The sequence below is a fragment of the Nelumbo nucifera genome, chromosome 7 (assembly GCF_055504915.1).
Source record: "Nelumbo nucifera cultivar China Antique chromosome 7, China Antique-T2T, whole genome shotgun sequence".
NCBI lineage: Eukaryota > Viridiplantae > Streptophyta > Magnoliopsida > Proteales > Nelumbonaceae > Nelumbo > Nelumbo nucifera.
This window is the reverse complement of record NC_142655.1, coordinates 9,777,134-9,796,700: the sequence shown is the minus strand read 5'-3', so window position 1 is coordinate 9,796,700 and position 19,567 is coordinate 9,777,134. Positions and strand designations below refer to the sequence as shown.

The window sequence follows — 19,567 nt, the reverse complement described above, 5'->3', positions numbered from 1 at the left end:
CAGCAATAACGTTAAAGATACGCCACGGAGGACATGATGAAGATTTAGGGAGCTAATCAATTTGAGGGCCTCCAGTAGAGCCAAAACTTCAATTTTACAATAAGAGCACTGCAAGGTGGGTGGGAGGAGGATTCTGGGAAGAAGATTTACGAACTCCTAAATATGGAAATTGTAGTTTAAAGGAGAGGACTAAATTCTCACTACAGGCGTAAGAATTAAGACAATGTAAACGGAAAACCATTTGTTTATATATGACTGGCACTGGCAGTAATTCTCTTGCACTCTAAAGAACGACAAGGAAAAGTGGAGACCAAACACCTCTTGGACTGGACCACCGACCACCCAAAGGGCTTCAGCAGGAAAAAGAAGATAGGTTTATCCCACATCCACATGAAAGCAAGTGGCCGTGCCGGGAACAGACGCAAGAGATGTTATCAATCGACCCACAACCCAATTCAGAAATCGTTTGCTGAGATTTCACAAAGGACCACTTAAAAAAGTGCAAGAACCATCCATTTTGAGACCTTCAGGAAAGAGAGATTTTTAAGTCTTTTTTATATCAAAAAAAGAGCTTACTCTTACAATAAATGCATTTCCAAAGAAAAAGGGATTGAAGCGTGGTGCTGTCAATTCGCCATATCTTTGTTGCCAGCGCCTTGACTAGATTAAAGGACGGGCTTTGAGCCCATGTGGAAGACAGGTATGGTAGAGGATGCTTCAATAAAAAGTAATAAATAATAATAATAAACCATACTCACGCCACCCTGGAAAAAAAGAGCAAAGGAAAGAAAACTCTGGGTCCAAATTTTGATCTATCCAGCATGCTCATCCGTATCATATTCACATCACAGAGTCGAATAAGGAAATTGGGGTTGAATCCAGAAACATGTTAATGGCGACTAAAACTTTCCCTAAATATCATCATAAATGATAACATTGCAATAGTTTCTCAAAGGATAAGATCAAAAGACAACTCTAATTTTCAATAAGTGGAGAGTTCTAGCATGCCAATTACAGGGCTACAAATCAAAATTCAGATAAAACGTTTGGCTTGCATGTCTATTTATAAAATTTAGATGTATTTGTAATTTTTTTTGCTCCCCAAGTCCTATACCTTCTTTAACTCTTACATGCACACAGACTGCAATCATAAGTTATCACTCGTAAAATTAACCGGGGAAAGGGTTTCCTACAGTTTATTCAAACTTGAAGAAACCAACTAATTTCAAATTTGAAATGTCATAAAGCTACGGCTTTGGGGATGTGAGCTGCCTCAGATTGTATTTAGATAACTCCTTGTACTTTTCAACGACCCCAATCAAACACATTGTCTGAAAAATATGAAACAGAATATGGCAGTCAGAATTCTCAAGGACATTAGTTAAATGATCTATCAAAAAAAGGGCATTAATTAAATGGAGTTCAGCAAAAAGAAATAATAATGAAAGAAAGCAATCAGCAAATGCACTAATGTCAGAATTAGACAAAGCATTCTCTATTTCTTTTTCTAGGTACAAATGACTAAGACCACTTTTAACAAGGCAAAGCATATTGATCAAATGCTATATAGACTCCCATCCCAAGTGCTATAGTGATTATTATCCATAAGCAATAGAAATGAAGCACACAGGAAATGGGTATATAGCCATTTGGATGAATGTAACAAAAAGTAGGGGTGCAACCGTGCAAGTTGGGGAGACTTTTAAGAATTTAAATTGCATCTGGCCTGGGGCCTGGGGCCTGGGCCCATTCAAATTTCAGCAAATGGTCTCTTAAGATTTTTTTTTTTTTTTATTTCTGGTTGCTTTGTTTTGTCTAAGAATTAGTTTACCAAGGCAACCACAAGCATTCGGCCCTATAAATTCCTTCCTCAACCAGAAAAGCTAAAAATCCGTACATCAAATATAAGTATAAATTTGGGCTAGGAACAACCCAGTTGTCAAACAAGCATATCAACTTTAATGCATGCACCAAAATCCAACGAAATCCCAAAGGATCAAGCCAGGATGTCCTATAGACAGCAACATCACCCATGTTTATAAATATCAGCCCGAGGGGTAACCACCACTGTTTGGGTTGCACCCAAGATTATGGATCATCATGTCACATTAATGCATATTTTCTTTGTCCCATTAAGCAATCATGTCAAAAACGCTAAAAGCTAATTTTTATACCTAGTTTAGGTGGTCCTGTAAATAGATTAAAACAGGCAATGTTATTACATACCTCATCCAGATCTCAAACTCTATTGAGCTGAGGGTATCTGAAATTAGGATTCCCAGGCTAATTTATTTAGATGAATAACTTGGATCTCAAAATTAAAGGGCATGTAGTATCTAGGCTTTTGATAAACAGGACCAGCATATAGGATTGCATCACATACCACAGGTCCTAATGGCCAGCCAAGAGCAACATCTGGATGGGTTTCACATGAGAACTTTCTTGCACCAAAGGATCATCCTTGATGAATAATCCTTAACCTTTGATCTATGCATTATTTCAGGAGGTCTTTACCTTCTCTCATTCTCTGAACCCTCCCTCAGGCATGTAGTATCTAGGCTTTTGATAAACAGGACCAGCATATAGGATTGCATCACATACCACAGGTCCTAATGGCCAGCCAAGAGCAACATCTGGATGGGTTTCCCATGAGAACTTTCTTGCACCAAAGGATCATCCTTGATGAATAATCCTTAACCTTTGATCTATGCATTATTTCAGGAGGTATTTACCTTCTCTCATTCTCTGAACCCTCCCCCCCCCCCTTCCATAATTTAATTATGCAGTTAAAAGACATAGCAGCAATCATATCTCAAGCTGATTTTTGGTCCATTTGGTACCTTAGAAGATACCCATTCAAAGTAGAATTCTCTTAAAAATTAACACAGTTACAAGGGCCTCGGGCAGTTCTACAGATCCCATAACCACAGACAGATTATTTCCAAGACTAATGCTCAATTCAAGATGATATATTACAGGTAAAGATTTCCAACATTCTATAATGCATAACATTTCACCACATTGTTGTCTGAAAGATACAATTTCAGCATTGCATCCAAAAAATCCAGAGGCCAAAATGTAATGCAAAAACAGCAGGAAGCAGGAGAGGTTAACCAGCAGGGAAACAGTACAAAATTAGCTAAAATCCAAGCTCAATGAAATGAAAAACTAAAGGGACTCACTTTTTCCCCTAGAACCAGACAGGGGAAGCTCCCTACTTGATGATTTGAACCCCTCAAGTACCAGAGATTGAAAAGTAATCAAAGGATAACCACCATAATCTATGTATTAGAGCTATATTGAGTCCCTAGATTATAGAGGTCTAGATATGGTATGCACAATTCTCCCATAATAACAAGATAACTTATTATTCTCATATCATCCCAGTAGAAAGGTCCACCCATCTGGCATTATGATCAAAATTATAATAAGCATTAAAGAAGGCATCAAATAACTGGAAGGTGTATCTTCCATACCTTAACTAAAGTTGCCACTGATGGATAAGGCCAAACATAACTAAAGTAATAAAACTAGATTGATGGAACTAATTCAACACTTTAACCACAATATTCTATTCAAATGCCAGCACAAAATTTCTATAAAGGAACAGTTGTATAATGGAGAAGATGAATTTGTAAATATCCAAGGCCAAACACACCATAAGAAGTTTAGTTACCTTCACTATTTGAATTATAATGGTCTTATCTGGGTTACTAAGATCCACTTTGTGGGGTCCAGGAACAGATTTTGCAACTGAATTTATAATTGCCATCCTTTCAATGCCACTATTTGCACGTGCTTCATATAATACTGAAAACTGACAATAAAGGTAAAATAGTTAAAATAAAATAAAATAAAGATCATTATGTTAGAGGAAGGCCTAAAGCTACCAGTCATGCATTAACAACAACAGAAAATTAGTGTTTTAACTATACTTTCTGTGGCATCTGAGCATCTGCTGGGAAGTATCGGGAAATAAGAGGTTTGATTGCTTTTGAGATTTCCTCTTCTGAAGCATAGCATGTAACTTCAACTGGCAATACTCGCAAGATGAACCTGCATATGTTACAAGATATATTTTCAGTTCAGCAAATAGGCACCAAAATACAAATATTTTGTGCAATGCAGACAAAATAAAGAATGTATCTTTGATCCTTCAGATAAATTTAACTTGAAAGAGATGAAACATAGGATATACCTACCTTGAAACATGTTTCCTAGTGGAAGCAGTTGATGTCATCATGTGCTGAACAATCTCTTTGGGGCTAGGGTCCCCATCTCTCTTATGCATTTGGACAAAGACAACTCCATTACAACCTGAATCAAGACTGACAAAACGCCTCTGTTTCACAGATAAGTCAGTCTCAGCACAAGAGTAAACCACTCCTTGTGTATGCACTAGAGTCTAGAAGGGAAAAAACAGTCCAAGGCCCACAATAGAAAAGAGGGCTAAAAATTAAAATACATAGAAAAGTCTCCATAAAAAGAAGCTGAATAATACTTGCAAATAAAAAAGGAAAGGTAATCCAATTCATCACAATATTTTAATCATTAACAGGGACATCTTTATTAACATAAATAAGGAACAAGAACAGTTGGTAAAAGGAGCAGGCAATGCAGCACTGGGGAAAAAGGAAAACAACCCACATTTGCTACGACAGTGTCGTAGCCCTGCACTGAAACAAGTAAATCAAAGCCTTTGATTTGCTGTCATGGCCCGACCTTGAATTAGATGAAGTGATTGGTGGGGCCACTGCAGTAGATCCAAGGCCATGATTTTCTGTGTTAGCCCTGCGCTACGACAGTGTCGTAGCAGAAGTGAACTCAAAGGAAAATACATGGATGAAGAAAATTATAAGGGAAGTCCTCAAAAGGGATTAATCTCCCTCTTTATTCTATGAATTGTTTTTTTTTTTTTTGATCAGTTAAAATGTTGTTAACAAGATTTTATTCTATGAATTGTTAGTCAATGTAAATGTAGATGACATGCTTCATAATTTTTTCATATGATGACAAAGCCCATGACTCTCTCTTCTTGCCTGGTTGCCCCTGGTTCAAAAGGATTAATCTCCCTCTTTATTCTATGAATTGTTAGCCAATGTAAATGTGGATGACATGCTTCATACTTTTTTCAGGAGATGACAGAGCCTACACGACTCTTTCTCCTTGCCTGGTTGTCCCTGGTTCAATGTTAGTAGCCTTTTGTAGAGGAGATGGGCCGAATGGCCCATAGACTGTCATTTCATGTTATGTTATGTTTCTCTTTGTTATGGGCCTTATTCTGGGCCCATACTCTGTAATGTTCTGTTTTTTGTATTTTTTCTGCCCACTCAAGGGCCTCTCTGTAATTTATCAAAGATTAACACCTTAATAAAATGTTTAGAGTGTTAGAGTGAGGTTAAGTTCGAAACTCTCACTCTCTAACACTCATTGCCGCCAGCTCTCTCTCTTCCCTTCCTCTCTTGTTTGTTTAGTTTCTGTTTTGCATCTAATCTCAAACAGTTCCATGCATCAAGTGAACTGTTTTCAACTTGGTATCAGAGCGGGTCATTGCTTGGCGTGTCCCTCATGTGGTTCTAGTTCAGCCAACTGCATGAGGAGGTTCTAGGGCTGAATGTTTACAATCATTCGCCTGGTTCTTGGAGGTCATTGGAGTGTGCCCAAGTTTCTATACACTTGGAGAAGGGTTCGGTGACCAGGAAGAATCAGAGAGCAAGTTTTCCAGCCTGATTTGAAATCAGAAAAAGGGGATTTCGAAACTAGCTCAGAGAGCAAAGTGTTCGGCCTGGTTTGAAGTTCAAACCAGAGATACTGTAAGTTGTTTTCTCAGTTCTTTGCTGAGTTATTTTGTTATTTGGGAGGACTGTTAAAGCATTCAAAGCACACCTCCATTCGGCCCACCGTTGCTGGACTGATTCTACTCAGAAATTTCTGGGTTATTCTGGAAGTGTAGTTCGGCTGTTATTGGACTTCCAAAACTGCTGAAAACTGATCTAAACTAAGTGGTACAAGCCTCTACTTTAGTTCAGCTACTTCTTGGACCTAGATGGAGTGTTCTTGAAGTGATTTCTGCTGGGTTAACAGTGAAGTGTTGACTGTTGCATACATAGTGTTTGTAAAAAGTCCTCTTAGGTACTGTGGACTGTATTTGTTGTTCTCCTTGGGAAATTATTGTTGGGAACCAAGGATACATATTGTTTGGAGGCCTACTGGTTGTTCCTTGAAGGCTGAATCAGGGTTTCCTCTCCTTGAAAGTGCTGCCACTAAACTTGGTTCTCCCGGCTGTCAGATCTTAACTGAGTTTGTGTGTTACTGTGTTTGCTATTGTTTCAACCCAATCTGAGTTCTTTGAAATCAGGTCACTTTTGGAAGGCTTGCCGAAACCCTAATTGAAGCTGTTACATAATGGACTTCTCAGAAATTGAGAACAAGAGCACTGCTGAATATGGACATAATTTGGGAACTACAACTAATTCCTTGTTGGTTGTAACTACAGTTAAATTGGATGGAACCAATTATTTGGCCTGGTCGCAATCCGTAAAAATTCATATTTGCAGTAGAGGAAAGTGGGGGTTTATCTCTGGGAGCAAGAAAGCTCCCCCAGAGGAGGATCCCTCTTATGAGAAATGGGTGCAGGAGAATTACACAGTGATTGGGTGGCTTGTGAACTCAATGCAACCACAAATTAGCCAACATTATCTGTGGATGAACTCGGCTAAAGAAATCTGGGATAGTGTTGCAGAAACTTACTCCCAAAAGTTGAATGTTGCTAGAGCCTACAAACTGAGAAGTGATGTGAAGAATCTAAGGCAGGGGGAGAAGTCACTTGCAACATACTTCTCAACCCTGAAATCTCTATGGCAAGAGATTGATTTGATAGAGGCTGTGACATGGGATACCCTCAAGGATGCTGAAACATATAGGAAATTGGTTGAAAGGAATAGGGTCTTTGAGTTCTTGACAGGGCTGAACTCTGAATATGACATTACAAAGCAAAACATCTTGTCCAAGGAAGATGTTTCATTGTCACAAGCATATGCTTTGGTCAGCAGTGAAGAAAGTAGGAGGCAAGTGCAGGTTCAAGGAGTCAGTATCAATGATCATTTTGCAAATATGGGAATTAAACCAAAGGGGTTACAGGAGCTCACAGTGGCACAGGAAAGAAGGAGGTGGTGTGTGAATATTGTAAGAAGCCAAAACACACAAAGGACAAGTGCTGGAAATTGCATCCCAATCTTGTTCCTATCAGATTCCAGAAGAAGAATGATAGTAGAAAGACAGGAAGTGCACATGCAGCCACAAGCACAGATACAGAGGTTGAGTCTACCAGTGCACAGTTGGCAGCCATGAAAGCTGAATATGAGAAGTTTGGAAAGATGATCAGCCAGCTTGAAGGTGTAACTTCATCATCCAACCCTTTTGGAAGTCCAGCCACCACCGCATTTGCTCACTCAGGTATAAGGGTTTCTGCTAACCATGCATCCACCTCAGGTAATCTCAAAACCCCATGGATCATAGACTCAGGTGCTTCTGATCACATGACCAACCTTTCCACTTTGTTTGTTTCATATGATTTACTTCCTGGTCGTGACAAAATCACCTTAGCTGATGGTTCTCTTGCCCCTATTTCTGGCAAGGGAACTGTCAAGGCTACAGACTCCTTACTCTTATCTTCCACTCTTCATGTACCTAAATTAAATACCAACTTATTATCTGTAAGTAACTTGACCAAGTCATTGAATTGTTGTGTAACCTTTTTCCCTTCTCATTGTGTGTTTCAGGACCTGAAGTCTCAGAAGGTGATTGGGAGTGGCCATGAAGCGAATGGAATATACTTGCTCGACACCCCTGGCCAATGCTTTGATCATCCCAAGAATGTTGCTTTTGGTTCTACTGTTCCAGAGTCTGTCAGTCAAATTATGTTGAGTCATTGTCGGTTGGGTCATTTACCTTTTTCTGCTTTAAGTCATTTGTTTCCCAAACTGTTTAAGGGAGTCAGTGTGTCCAGTCTCAATTGTGAGTCCTATCAGTTGTCAAAGCATTGTAGAAAAAATTATCCTGTGAGCAATAAAAGATCCTCTTTTCCTTTTCATATTGTGCATTCTGATGTGTGGGGGCCTTACCACTTATCCTCTATGGGGGGTTACAGATATTTTGTCCTGTTTATTGATGACTTTTCTAGATTCACTTGGATATATTTAATGAAATCCCGGGATGAAGTCCCAAGACTTGTGAGGCAGTTTCATGAGCTTGTTTTAACTCAATTTGATACCAGAATTAAGGTTTTCAGATCTGACAATGCAAAAGAGTATTTTGAGAAGAGTTTATCCTTGTATCTCTCTGACATAGGGGTTATTCATCAAAGCTCCTGTGTTAGAACCCCTGAACAAAATGGAGATGCTGAGAGGAAAAATAGACATATTGTTGAAGTTGCAAGGAGCCTTTTGTTTGCCTCACATGTTCCCACAAGATTTTGGGGTGATGTTGTACTTACTGCTACCTATCTCATAAACCGTATGCCATCCAGGGTTTTAGGGTTTAAATCCCCCTTCTGTCTTCTTCATCCAGACAAGGATCTCTTCCCAATTCCTCTTCGTGTGTTTGGCTGTACCTGCTATGTTCACATTCCAAGTGTGCAGAGACATAAGTTTGAACCGAAAGCCCACAAATGTATCTTCCATGGTTACTCCCCCACACAAAAGGGTTATTGTTGTTTTGATCCAAAGACTGGCACCCGACATGTTTCTATGGATGTTACCTTTGATGAACTTTCTCTTTTTTATGGTTCCTCTCAGGAAGGACATTGTCCACAGGGGGAGAGTCTGTCACAAGTTTTTGCTCTTCCTCTTCCTGTCCCAGTTGACCCTCTTGACAAACCTGTATCCTCACCAAATGAATCAAAGGATGATCAATCACTTCATACCTCTTGTCCTAGTGCCCCTATTTCTTTACCTCCTCGTCCTACCCATAATCCCAAAGTGTATCAAAGGTAGAGAGATCCAGGAATGAACAAGTAGTTTCCCTTACAACAGATGAGGCTCATACATTCCCAATCACAGATGAGATAACAGGTACTGCTTCAGCTCCTTTGGAATCATCCTTCCTAGACCTTGATGTCCCCATTGCTGTTAGGAAAGGGAAGCGGAAGTGTACTGCACACTACATTTCCAAACACCTTTCTTATGACCTGCTTTCTCCTTCATACTTTGCCTACCTCTTTTCTGTTGCTTCTAACCCCATTCCTAGGTCTGTCTCAGAAGCTCTTGGGATTCCAGAATGGAGAGATGCCATGAAGACTGAAATGGATGCTCTACATGCAAATGGGTCTTGGGAGGTGGTGGATTTGCCTGAAGGGGAGGATCTAGTTGGGTGCAAATGGATCTTTACCATTAAATACAGGGCTGATGGAACTATTGAGAGGTACAAGGCCAGACTTGTTGCAAAAGGCTACATACATGGATATGGGATTGACTACCTGGAGACTTTTGCCCCTGTTGCCAAGATGACATCTGTGAGGGTTCTTTTATCTCTGGCAGTTCACTTTGATTGGCCTCTCTATCAGTTAGATGTAAAGAATGCATTTCTGAATGGTGACTTACATGAGGAGGTCTACATGTGTCTTCCTCCAGGAATGTATGGGAAAGATATGCAAGGAAAAGTATGTAAATTGAAGAAATCACTTTATGGTCTCAAACAAACTCCTAGAGCCTGGTTTGAGAGATTTAGAGCTGCACTTGTTAAATTCGGCTATGTTCAGACACAATCAGATCATACTCTGTTTGTAAAGAAAAGTGGATTTCTAGCAGTGTATCTCATTGTGTATGTTGATGACATTATAGTAACTGGTGATGATGCCTCAGGCATTCTGGCTCTTAAGTCTTTCCTCCGTACAGAATTTGAGATTAAGGATCTGGGGGAGTTGAGATACTTCCTTGGCATAGAAGTTGTCAGATCCAAGGATGGGATTCTTATTTCCCAAAGGAAATATGTCCTTGATTTGTTGTCTGAAACTGGAAAACTGGGTGCAAGACCAGCTGCAACTCCCATTGATGAGTTACAAACTTTCAGCTTCGGATGGAACTTTGTTGGAAGACAAAGGGGTCTTTCAGAGACTTCTTGGGAAGCTTCTGTATCTGTGCATGACTAGGCCAGATATTGCGTATGCTGCCAGTTGCATTAACCAGTTCATGCATGCTCCTAGAGATACTCATATGGCAGCCGCAGAATGGATTTTGTGCTATCTGAAAGGCTCTCCAGGAAAAGGAATTCTATTTACCAAGCATGGTCATCTGAAACTTGAAGCCTATACTGATGCTGATTGGGCTGGAAATATTGATGATAGAAGACCTACTTCAAGGTATTGCAGTCTGGTGGCTGGTAATGTTGTCTCTTGGAGGAGTAAGAAACAATCTGTTGTGGCCCGATCCTCCGCAGAAGCAGAGTATAGAGCCATGGCACATGGAGTCTCGGAATTGTTGTGGCTAAGGTCCTTAATGGAAGAAATTGATCATGACAAACCCATGATGTTGTACTGTGATAATCAGGCTGCATTGCTCACAACCCGGTACAACATGATCGAACCAAACATATTGAGGTTGATCGACACTTTATTCGAGAAAGAGTCTCCTCCGGTGAAGTGTGTCTTCCATTCATTACTTCTGAAGGACAATTGGCAGATTTTCTCACCAAGGGCATTTCCAAGGCAAGGCTTCAACATGATACTAGCAAGCTGGGCATGATTAACATCTATGCTCAGCTTGAGGGGGAGTGTAGAGGAGATGGGCCGAATGGCCCATAGACTGTCATTTCATGTTATGTTATGTTTCTCTTTGTTATGGGCCTTATTCTGGGCCCATACTCTGTAATGTTCTGTTTTTTGTATTTTTTCTACCCACTCAAGGGCCTCTCTGTAATTTATCAAAGATTAACACCTTAATAAAATGTTTAGAGTGTTAGAGTGAGGTTAAGTTCGAAACTCTCACTCTCTAACACTCATTGCCGCCAGCTCTCTCTCTTCCCTTCCTCTCTTGTTTGTTTAGTTTCTGTTTTGCATCTAATCTCAAACAGTTCCATACATCAAGTGAACTGTTTTCGACTTCTTTCAACCACAAAACCTAGCCAGGTTAAATTTTTAACAGAAGCTGAGAACATTAAGAATAAAATAAGACTCAGGTGCTTGACTTTATCCAGTTTAACTTCAGCAAGTTTTTATATTTTTACTAGAACACGTTTACAGTATATAAGAAGTATAGTCATTTGAAGGGTTTCCACATATTGAAGAAAGGATAAGGGATAGTTCTAGGGGTGAACAAGATCTCTCCTGATTGGCAACCATGCTCAAGCTCGGATTTGCAGTGTGGCTCAGGTGATGGCCAAACAGCTGGCTCTGTTGGGGAACACCATGTGTGTCTTTGGAGCCTCTGATGTTTTCATCTCCCACCTCCATTAGTTCTCTTCTGTTGCCAGCTCAACAACAGCTCCACCAATGTGGGAAACTTGATAAGACTTTGGGAAACATAGCTGTATCCCAAATACTCACAAAACATTTACCCATAAACTTCTTGCAAAGCTGCATTTTGTATGAATAAATTGTCTGCCTCTTCTGTTGCCTCACCACACATTATGCATTGTTACTTACCACCATTCCCCTCCTAGTCAGATTATCAACTGTGAGGCATTTCACCAGTGTAGCTTTCCACACCATGAAAACTACTTTCACAGGGGCTGCTGATTTCCACACTCCAACCTCCGGGAATATTTCTGTCTCAGCACCAATCTGCTTATAATAGAATGGGTTTGACTGTAAATCTTCCTTAAGTCTCTCACATCCATATTCTTCTATCTTGTCTTGAACTATCAAGTCTTATCAAGTTTAGCCTTTGCTGCAACTCCATCCAAGGTTCCACCCCCCCAGTCATTTAAATTCCTTCTAAAAATGGGGCACCAATCACCCGTCTCACTGCCAACAGAGAAAGCATCTGCTGCCAAACACTCTTTGTTCTAGGCAATCTCAAACAGTTGGGAATGCTTCTGTCAGAGGTTGATCTCCACACTAAACAGTTTTAGTTGGGTTTGCTTGTAGTTGTACTCTTTAAAATTTTCCAGTCTTAGGTTTAGAAATTGATTTGTTGGCACCAATTGAGTTGGCTCTGTAAGTTATGGGGGTTGTATGTATGTCACTTTGTAGATATTGTAATGTGTTATGTGGCTTTATTTTAGCTTTTCTGTATATAAATTTTACTTTACTATAAAGAGGAGTTTTAGTCTTGCTGATATCCTATCAGTTGGCATCCCTAGCAAAGGGGTTTGAGAGAAAGGTCCTATGTTGAACAACATGAAAATACATCTGACTCTTTTTAATCAAGGTTTTTAAAACCAGACCGGACAGGGAAGCGTTCTGGGTCTGGTTCCCAGGTCGAACAGTCCGAACGGACGGCCTGCTTTGACAAAAAAAATAAAAAATAAAATAAAAATTTAAAGAACCCAAAAAATGGCCAAAAACCACTCCCAGTTTGATGGTTTGATGGTTCGACCACCTGGGTCAGTGGTTCGCTAAACAAATCAATGGTTTTTGGCCAAATAACGGTTTTGGGGTAAATCGGAACCAGTCAGGTGACTGGTTACCATTTTCCGGTTCGACCGTCCGGTCCGGTCCGGTTTTGAAAACATTGTTTTTAATCATGTATTGGGATGACAATCTAGGGATTAATAACATATATCGATTATTAGGAAATTACATGTAATGTAAAATGTAAATTTCTCTTGATAGAGCATATTGGCAGGACAGGATTTAAAGAGCTGACCCCAAAAGTTGGTATGTAGGTCAATTGAGTTCAGTACATGTATTGAAGATTACTAAGAGATTAGGGACAATGACCAGCTCACAAGCTAGCATTAATATATTGATAAAAAAATACTACACATTGATAAAGGAGGTAGAAGAATCAAGCAAGAAAAAAAGCAGAGGAAATATCAAAAGAAAGTTAACACCCATAGGTTAATTAAAAAATAACAACTTAAAGACTAATCAATCTATAATTGGCATCATCTACTTCCTTTGCAGCACAGAATAAATCTAAGAAGATCAGGACATTATAAATGAGAAAAATCTCAGCATATTAAACAGAACAAAGGAAAAAATCTGTTAAAGGGAAGACATATTGACACCATTATTTTTTTCAAGAAACAAACATGAGGAAAAAAGAAAAGAAGTAATGAAGAGCCAAATAAAAATCCCACATACCTCTTTTGCATATCCTTTCTAAAAATAATATAAACCAAAATTGTATAGAAAAATTCAGTTTATTTTATAAGCTCACCTTGTTCCTATCACCCAGCTCTTTGAGTTCAGCTTCAATTAGCTTATCAATGGATTTTTCTTCCTTTTTGTAACAGACTGCATTTTCACATTTTGATGTCTCAGTATCTAGGCGTTGTTTTTTTGCCGGTGCCTCAACTATTTCATTTGACTGATTTTCATCATTACCAGTTTCCTCCCTATGAGGATCAGAATTTCCTTTTTCATGACTTGCATGGTCCTCTATTTGAGGATCTGATTTTTCATTTGCTTGACTTGCAGAACCTGACTCTTCATTTGCTTCATTTTCATGATTTGCAGCATCTTCTTTCTGAGCATCAGATTTTTTTATTTCTGGATTTTCACAATTTGTGTCATCCTCTTTATGAGGATCTGACTCATTATCCTCATCACTGTCATCACCATCCTCTGCACTTGAAGAATCAGAATCTGAAAATTTAGTTATTTTATTCATGGGCTTATTTGGAAGCACTGCACGCTGCACACACATGCTTTCTCCATGGACTAGCTCCTCATAGAACTGCAAAATAAAAAGAAATGCTAACTGCGGGAGTACAAAATCTATTCAAATCTCAAAGTGAGGGGAAAACAATTTATTTAGTGGTTGAACCCACGGGCATAAATATTGTAAGCATATTTCAGGGTCATGCAAGGGGAAAAGTTAAATTCAAAACCAATGACTTCCATCAAAATGTCACATAATCTTTTCATAACATGAACATAACAAGAGGTCAAAACTTTTAGCACCATATTCTTTGTGAATTGTAACAAAGAAACTCTCTCATGCTCAGACCATGAATTCATGAGCTGAGAGAAAATTCTTCTCAAACGCAAGATAGTCTCCACATTTACTGCTTTAAGCAATCAATTACAACTGCTACTATCTGTTGTGCATACCCTTTGCACAACAGATAGTCTCCAACCCTGTGATTGACAAGGAATGGGATTTTTTATGCTATAGTAGCTATACAAATAATTAAAAAGGCCTACGCTAGATCAAGGTCAAATTCACTTAATGGAGTCCATAAAAATGGAGGATGGTCATCATCATCATCCATGCTTATCCCAACCATATGGGGTCAACCTGTTTCACCAATCCATTCTATTTAAAGCCATATCCACTGTTAAATTATTAGTGCTTAAATCATTTCTTACTACTTCTACCCATGTCCTTTTTGGTTACCCTGAGATCTTCTAGCCCCTTCAATGTGCAACAATTCACTTCTTCTAACTGGCGCAGTTAGTGATCTTCTATGCACGTGCCCAAACTATCTACTCTCTCTCATTTTATCACCTATTGGAACTACTCCTAGGTTCCAATGGATAACTTTATTCCTAATCCTATCCTTTCTAGTTTTTCTACTTATTCATCTTAGCATTTGCATTTCTGCCACATTCATTTTCTAGACATGTTTAGAAAATGGAGGATGGTACGAATAAAAAAAAATAAGATTTTGTTTTAGAGGAAGCATTGAGATAATGACTATTCAGCACAATATCACAGACAAGTAGGTTAAGATCCGATACTTAATGCAACTAATCTAGAGATTCCAAAGGTAAAATAAGCATGATCCAGTTCTTTCTCTTTCACTTGGAAGTGTACATGGTGTGTGAATGATTCTGAGATGATGCAACACATGGAAAACCTAGGAGAGTTCACTAACTTAAAAGACAGACTACTTAAATCACAATATGAAGCTGATAGATGTAAGATGTTATAAAGCAAGAACAAACAGGAATTTTAATCTAACAGCAAGCTTTCTGCCAAGTTTAGACTGCTAATAAAAGAATATTCCAAACTATGAAAAAAAAAACACATCAAATTCATTTTGCATATTAATGAGTGTTCAAGTCTTTCTATTCTTAGTTTTTATGCATTACAAGCATAGGGCATGTATTAATATACAAGAATACCTAAATAAAGAAAAAATCACTGACAATGTCTTGCAAATATGCTAATACCCCAATGACTGAAGTAACAAAAGCTTGGGTGCTGGGATCTCCTTCAATCCACTATTCACTATCCACTATCCACTAATATTGGCTCCCGAATTCCTTTTTTTATTGTAAGAGTAGAAGTATTGAATTAATAAGAGAAATTAGTGAGCATAAGCAAGTATGAAGTCACAAGACTTGACACAAAAAAGAACACTTGATTCCAAGTTTTAGATTATTGCTACTAGAAGCCTTTTTCATGTAAACATTTGAACATCAATCCTAGCAATGCAGTTCACTAGATGCATAGTTGTGACCAGTGGATTTCTATTTTGTTGTTTGTGTTGCATAGGAGAGGGTTCAATTTATCATCCTTGTATGTTCTACTTTTCCACAAGTAGTGGTATTTTGATGCTCCCCCATGGATGTAGGCTACCAAGAAAACTACATTAAATCTGTCACTTCATTTAACTTTTCTGGTTATTTTATATTGCTATCTTCTCTGCACATTGAAAGCAATGAGTTGTTCCCTGCATACAAGAATAACCAAGAGGTCTTAAAACAAATTAAGAGTGACCTAATTGGCATTTCCATGAATGTAAAGGTGCAAAATATCAGCTAACTTATCAGTGTCCTAACCTTCATAGTCATGGAAATTGGTATTTCCATGAGTGTGAAAGTGCAAAATATCAGCTAACTTATCAGTGTCCTAAATACAGCTAACTTTCATCAAAGAAGATGATGAAAGTTTTCAAACCCAGAAAGATCAAAACCCCTAACTTTTCTAGAAAGTTCTTTAATCTAAGGAGATAAAGCAAGCTTCAAACCCCACCTTTATCTTTCTGAATTCTAAATATTTCATGAAATAGCAACTAGGTTGCAATTCGTGGACAGATCACCAATTGAAGTGTGATGTTAGTGTGCCTTCTGGCTTTTTCTACATGTTATTGCATCCGTCTATTCACTTCTTGCATTGAGTAACTAATTTTCCAATACAAAAAGCAACCAAATAAGTAATTTCATCTTGCCTCCATAAAGAATAGTGTTTAAAGTCCTTATCTTGATCTGGATGGTCCTATGTCTCAATTTTGAAGTTCTGTAACTGAATGTTGAAAGGAGGCCATGAATGCAGTGTTTTAATTTTAATACCAGCTCAAATGTAGCAGCAAGCATTAGTAAAGGACGCAAACAGAAGAGGGGCTCAAACATTCTAGAAAATATCAAAAGGAACAGTACTGAATAAAAGGCAGGATACAACATGAATCTCAATATCCTCTCCAGTCAATAAGCCATATAAGAGTTTGAAATAGAATCAGGAGCAGGTAAATTGTACTAGACTGCCACACTATCTCAAGATACCCCACTGGAAAATAAAGAAGCTCCACTTCTACCTCAGGAAGAAGCAATGGTCTCACCAACCAAAAAATAAATGTGGTTCTTAAGAATCATAACTGTAAACCGCAGCAGTTAACAGTTGGAGGGGGCACCAAAATTCAGGCACCACTAAGAAGAGTAAAACACGGAAAAATAAAAGACTAATACTAGGCATAAGAAAAAATCAACAGAAAGTGTCACTTAATTAGCATTTAAAATCATCTAGCAGAGAACATTGGTACCAATTTTAATACTAATTGGAGGAGATTTTTCCTTTTTTTTTTCCTGGGAAGCAAGCTTCCACCTTTCCATCTGAATCAGATTCCAATAGAAAGATTAGATTTTATTAAGAGTTAACTGAGGAAAGTTAACAAAGTACAAGGCCTTAGGAGGCAGAAACAGAGTTACACGGGCAGAGAAACATCAGAAAACATATTGTCTCTATGGCTGGATATACTCAAAGCAAAATAACTTCCTCAACCTACTCCGTTTCTTGATGATTTCCACTACATTAAATCCTTTTGCATGATTATAGAGATCGTCCCAAAAGGCTCTCGTATTCAAATGAATCCCACTGTGAAATGAAGATAGACAATAAATGATTCCATATTCTGGAAGCAAAAACATATAATCAGCCATCGAGTAGAAAGTTATTCACGACTTCAACTACCTCCTGCCACCAGGATTTCAGCTGCACGAAGAGAAACTGGTTGTTTCATAAATTAACATATATCTCAACCAATTATTTGCAAACACTAGAACTATAATCAGTTACAAATGGTAAGTTGAATTTACTACAACACCAAAATGGCAATCTAGAAAGACCACATACACTACTAACTGAAGATTGAAGGTGAACCCATTTAAAACAACAGAAGAATTCAAAGTTACAAGGAAAAAACAACTTCTTAGCTTCTGTACAAAATCAAAATTCAACCCTCAAAAACAAAACAAAATTGATAACTTATCTATGAAAAACTGGAACTTTTGAAGCCATAGTATACCCATTTTGGAGAGCTAAAAGATTAAGGAAAATACTAAGACAACTCACACACGCACAAACAGAGAAGGAAAGAAGCATACGCTATCAATGACATTAATGGCCTCGTTAGTGGCTTGGCGTTCTCTACCGCCATCACAGGTGAGGAAGAAACCCTGAACTCCAGGTCGTAATGGGTAGGAACCCTTCTTTACGGGTTTCTGAAAGACAAAAGACAAGAAGAGGAAAAACAAATGAGTAAGAGAAGTTTCATTGAGATCACATATCAAACAGTTCTCAGGGTTCTTCTGGGATCAATAGATAGATAGAGAGAGAGAGAGAGAGAGGACTCACATTATGGGGAAGATAACGCTGCCTCCTCTTCTTGCTCTTGACGTTGGGTTTGCTTTCACCGGCCATAGGAGTTGATTCAGAGACTGCGCAGCTTACGGTTCACAGTCACGGAAGAACAACACTAGCGAGCGAGAGACAATCGTGTTCTGTATCTTTCTCTATACTCCATAGACATGGGGTAGCAAGAGTCCAAACTCACAAGGGAACGTCTTGGGCCTAAGGCTACGGTATACGGAAATATAACCATCAATGAGTGAAATTTGAAGAAGCCCAAACCAAGCCCAGGTTGGATACGATGGAAAGTCTTTTACAATTTACCCAATTTCCAATGAGTGACATATGGCATTTTCTGATAAGTTACTGTTAAAGTCCACTACCATCTTTCAAACAAATGGCCATCTCATTTTTTTAGAAAGTTAGACACCTGGCGATTTCTGAGAAATTCCTGCTAAAGCCCACAATCCATTATCAGGCTACAACTCCCCACTATTCAAACACATGGCCTTCTCATTTATCTGAAAAGGTAGACACATGGCATTTTCTAAAAAATTACTGTTAAAGCCCACAACCCACTACCACCATTTTCAATCCATTTCTACAAAATATAGAAAATATAAAAGTGGTTATCCACAATCAATTTCAATCCATATTCTAATAAATATTGAAAAACTATTTTTTAAAATAAATATTTCTTAAAATTTTAATAATTATTTAAAATATTAATAAATATAAATTTAATAATACGGATTCCCCGTACTTAATACGGGGTCATTCACTAGTTGGAATTAATGACAAGGAGAAACCAGAAGAAGGGAAATTACACCTTAGACAAACGAGAAGAAAAACCACAAGCATCTAAGTAAACAGATAAAAGCCAAATCCGAGTCACTAGAGGAGGGGCTCGAAATTCTCTTAGGTGTCCCAAGTTTGCCAATCTGTCACCTGCGCTATTTGCTTCTCTGAGAACATGTCTATATCTTATTCTAAGATTATTGAGGTCTTGCAAGTCGTGGCATCCATCGATGAAATTACTGATGTTCCATGGAGGCTCTGTCTTCTTGTTGAGGTAGTTGATGACAAGTCTCGAATCATCATAGTTAACGCATGCAATTTGGTGGGCTTCAAAAGCGGCTCATCCTTCAACTTCATTTATCGAACAATCACCTATATCTCTACAACTGGTCCAAATAAATGGACTGACCTAATTCATCCCTCATAATTGCTCCTATGACACATTTGCCACTCATCCTGTGGGAGGGAGGCATCGAAGTTTATTTTGATCTCTCCAGTCTCCACTCCTGGTTTGGCCCATCCAATATTTAATTTCACCTTCCTTGCTATCTCTTTACCAAGATTGAAAATCTTAAGATATTTATCAAATTCCGATCTGATCTTTGCACTAATTATACTTATACTGGGGGAACATACTTATTGTTAAATATCTTCTCATTTCTTTTTTCCCATATATTCCATAGAATAAACCAAACTTTTTCTAAACCATATTTATGCTTATTTTCTGTTGTGTTACGTCGGATCCTATCCCACCACTCCATCATCGACTAATTAGAGATTGGGGTAAGTCTAATTTCCCCTGTAATCTCCCATAC

General features: G+C 38.4%; 1 protein-coding gene across 1 annotated transcript; it reads right to left on the bottom strand.

The window, feature by feature from the left end:
- Positions 1 to 959: 959 nt before the first annotated feature.
- On the bottom strand, positions 960 to 18,174 carry LOC104608891 (THUMP domain-containing protein). Its single transcript, XM_010275012.3, has 7 exons — positions 17,961 to 18,174; positions 17,711 to 17,827; positions 13,320 to 13,838; positions 4,203 to 4,342; positions 3,936 to 4,056; positions 3,677 to 3,817; positions 960 to 1,331 (listed from the first exon to the last, which is right to left on the bottom strand). Exons 1-7 carry the CDS (start codon positions 18,024 to 18,026, stop codon positions 1,248 to 1,250), a joined length of 1,188 nt encoding a protein of 395 aa, XP_010273314.1. The 5' UTR covers positions 18,027 to 18,174; the 3' UTR covers positions 960 to 1,247.
- Between the last annotated feature and the right edge of the window lie 1,393 nt (positions 18,175 to 19,567).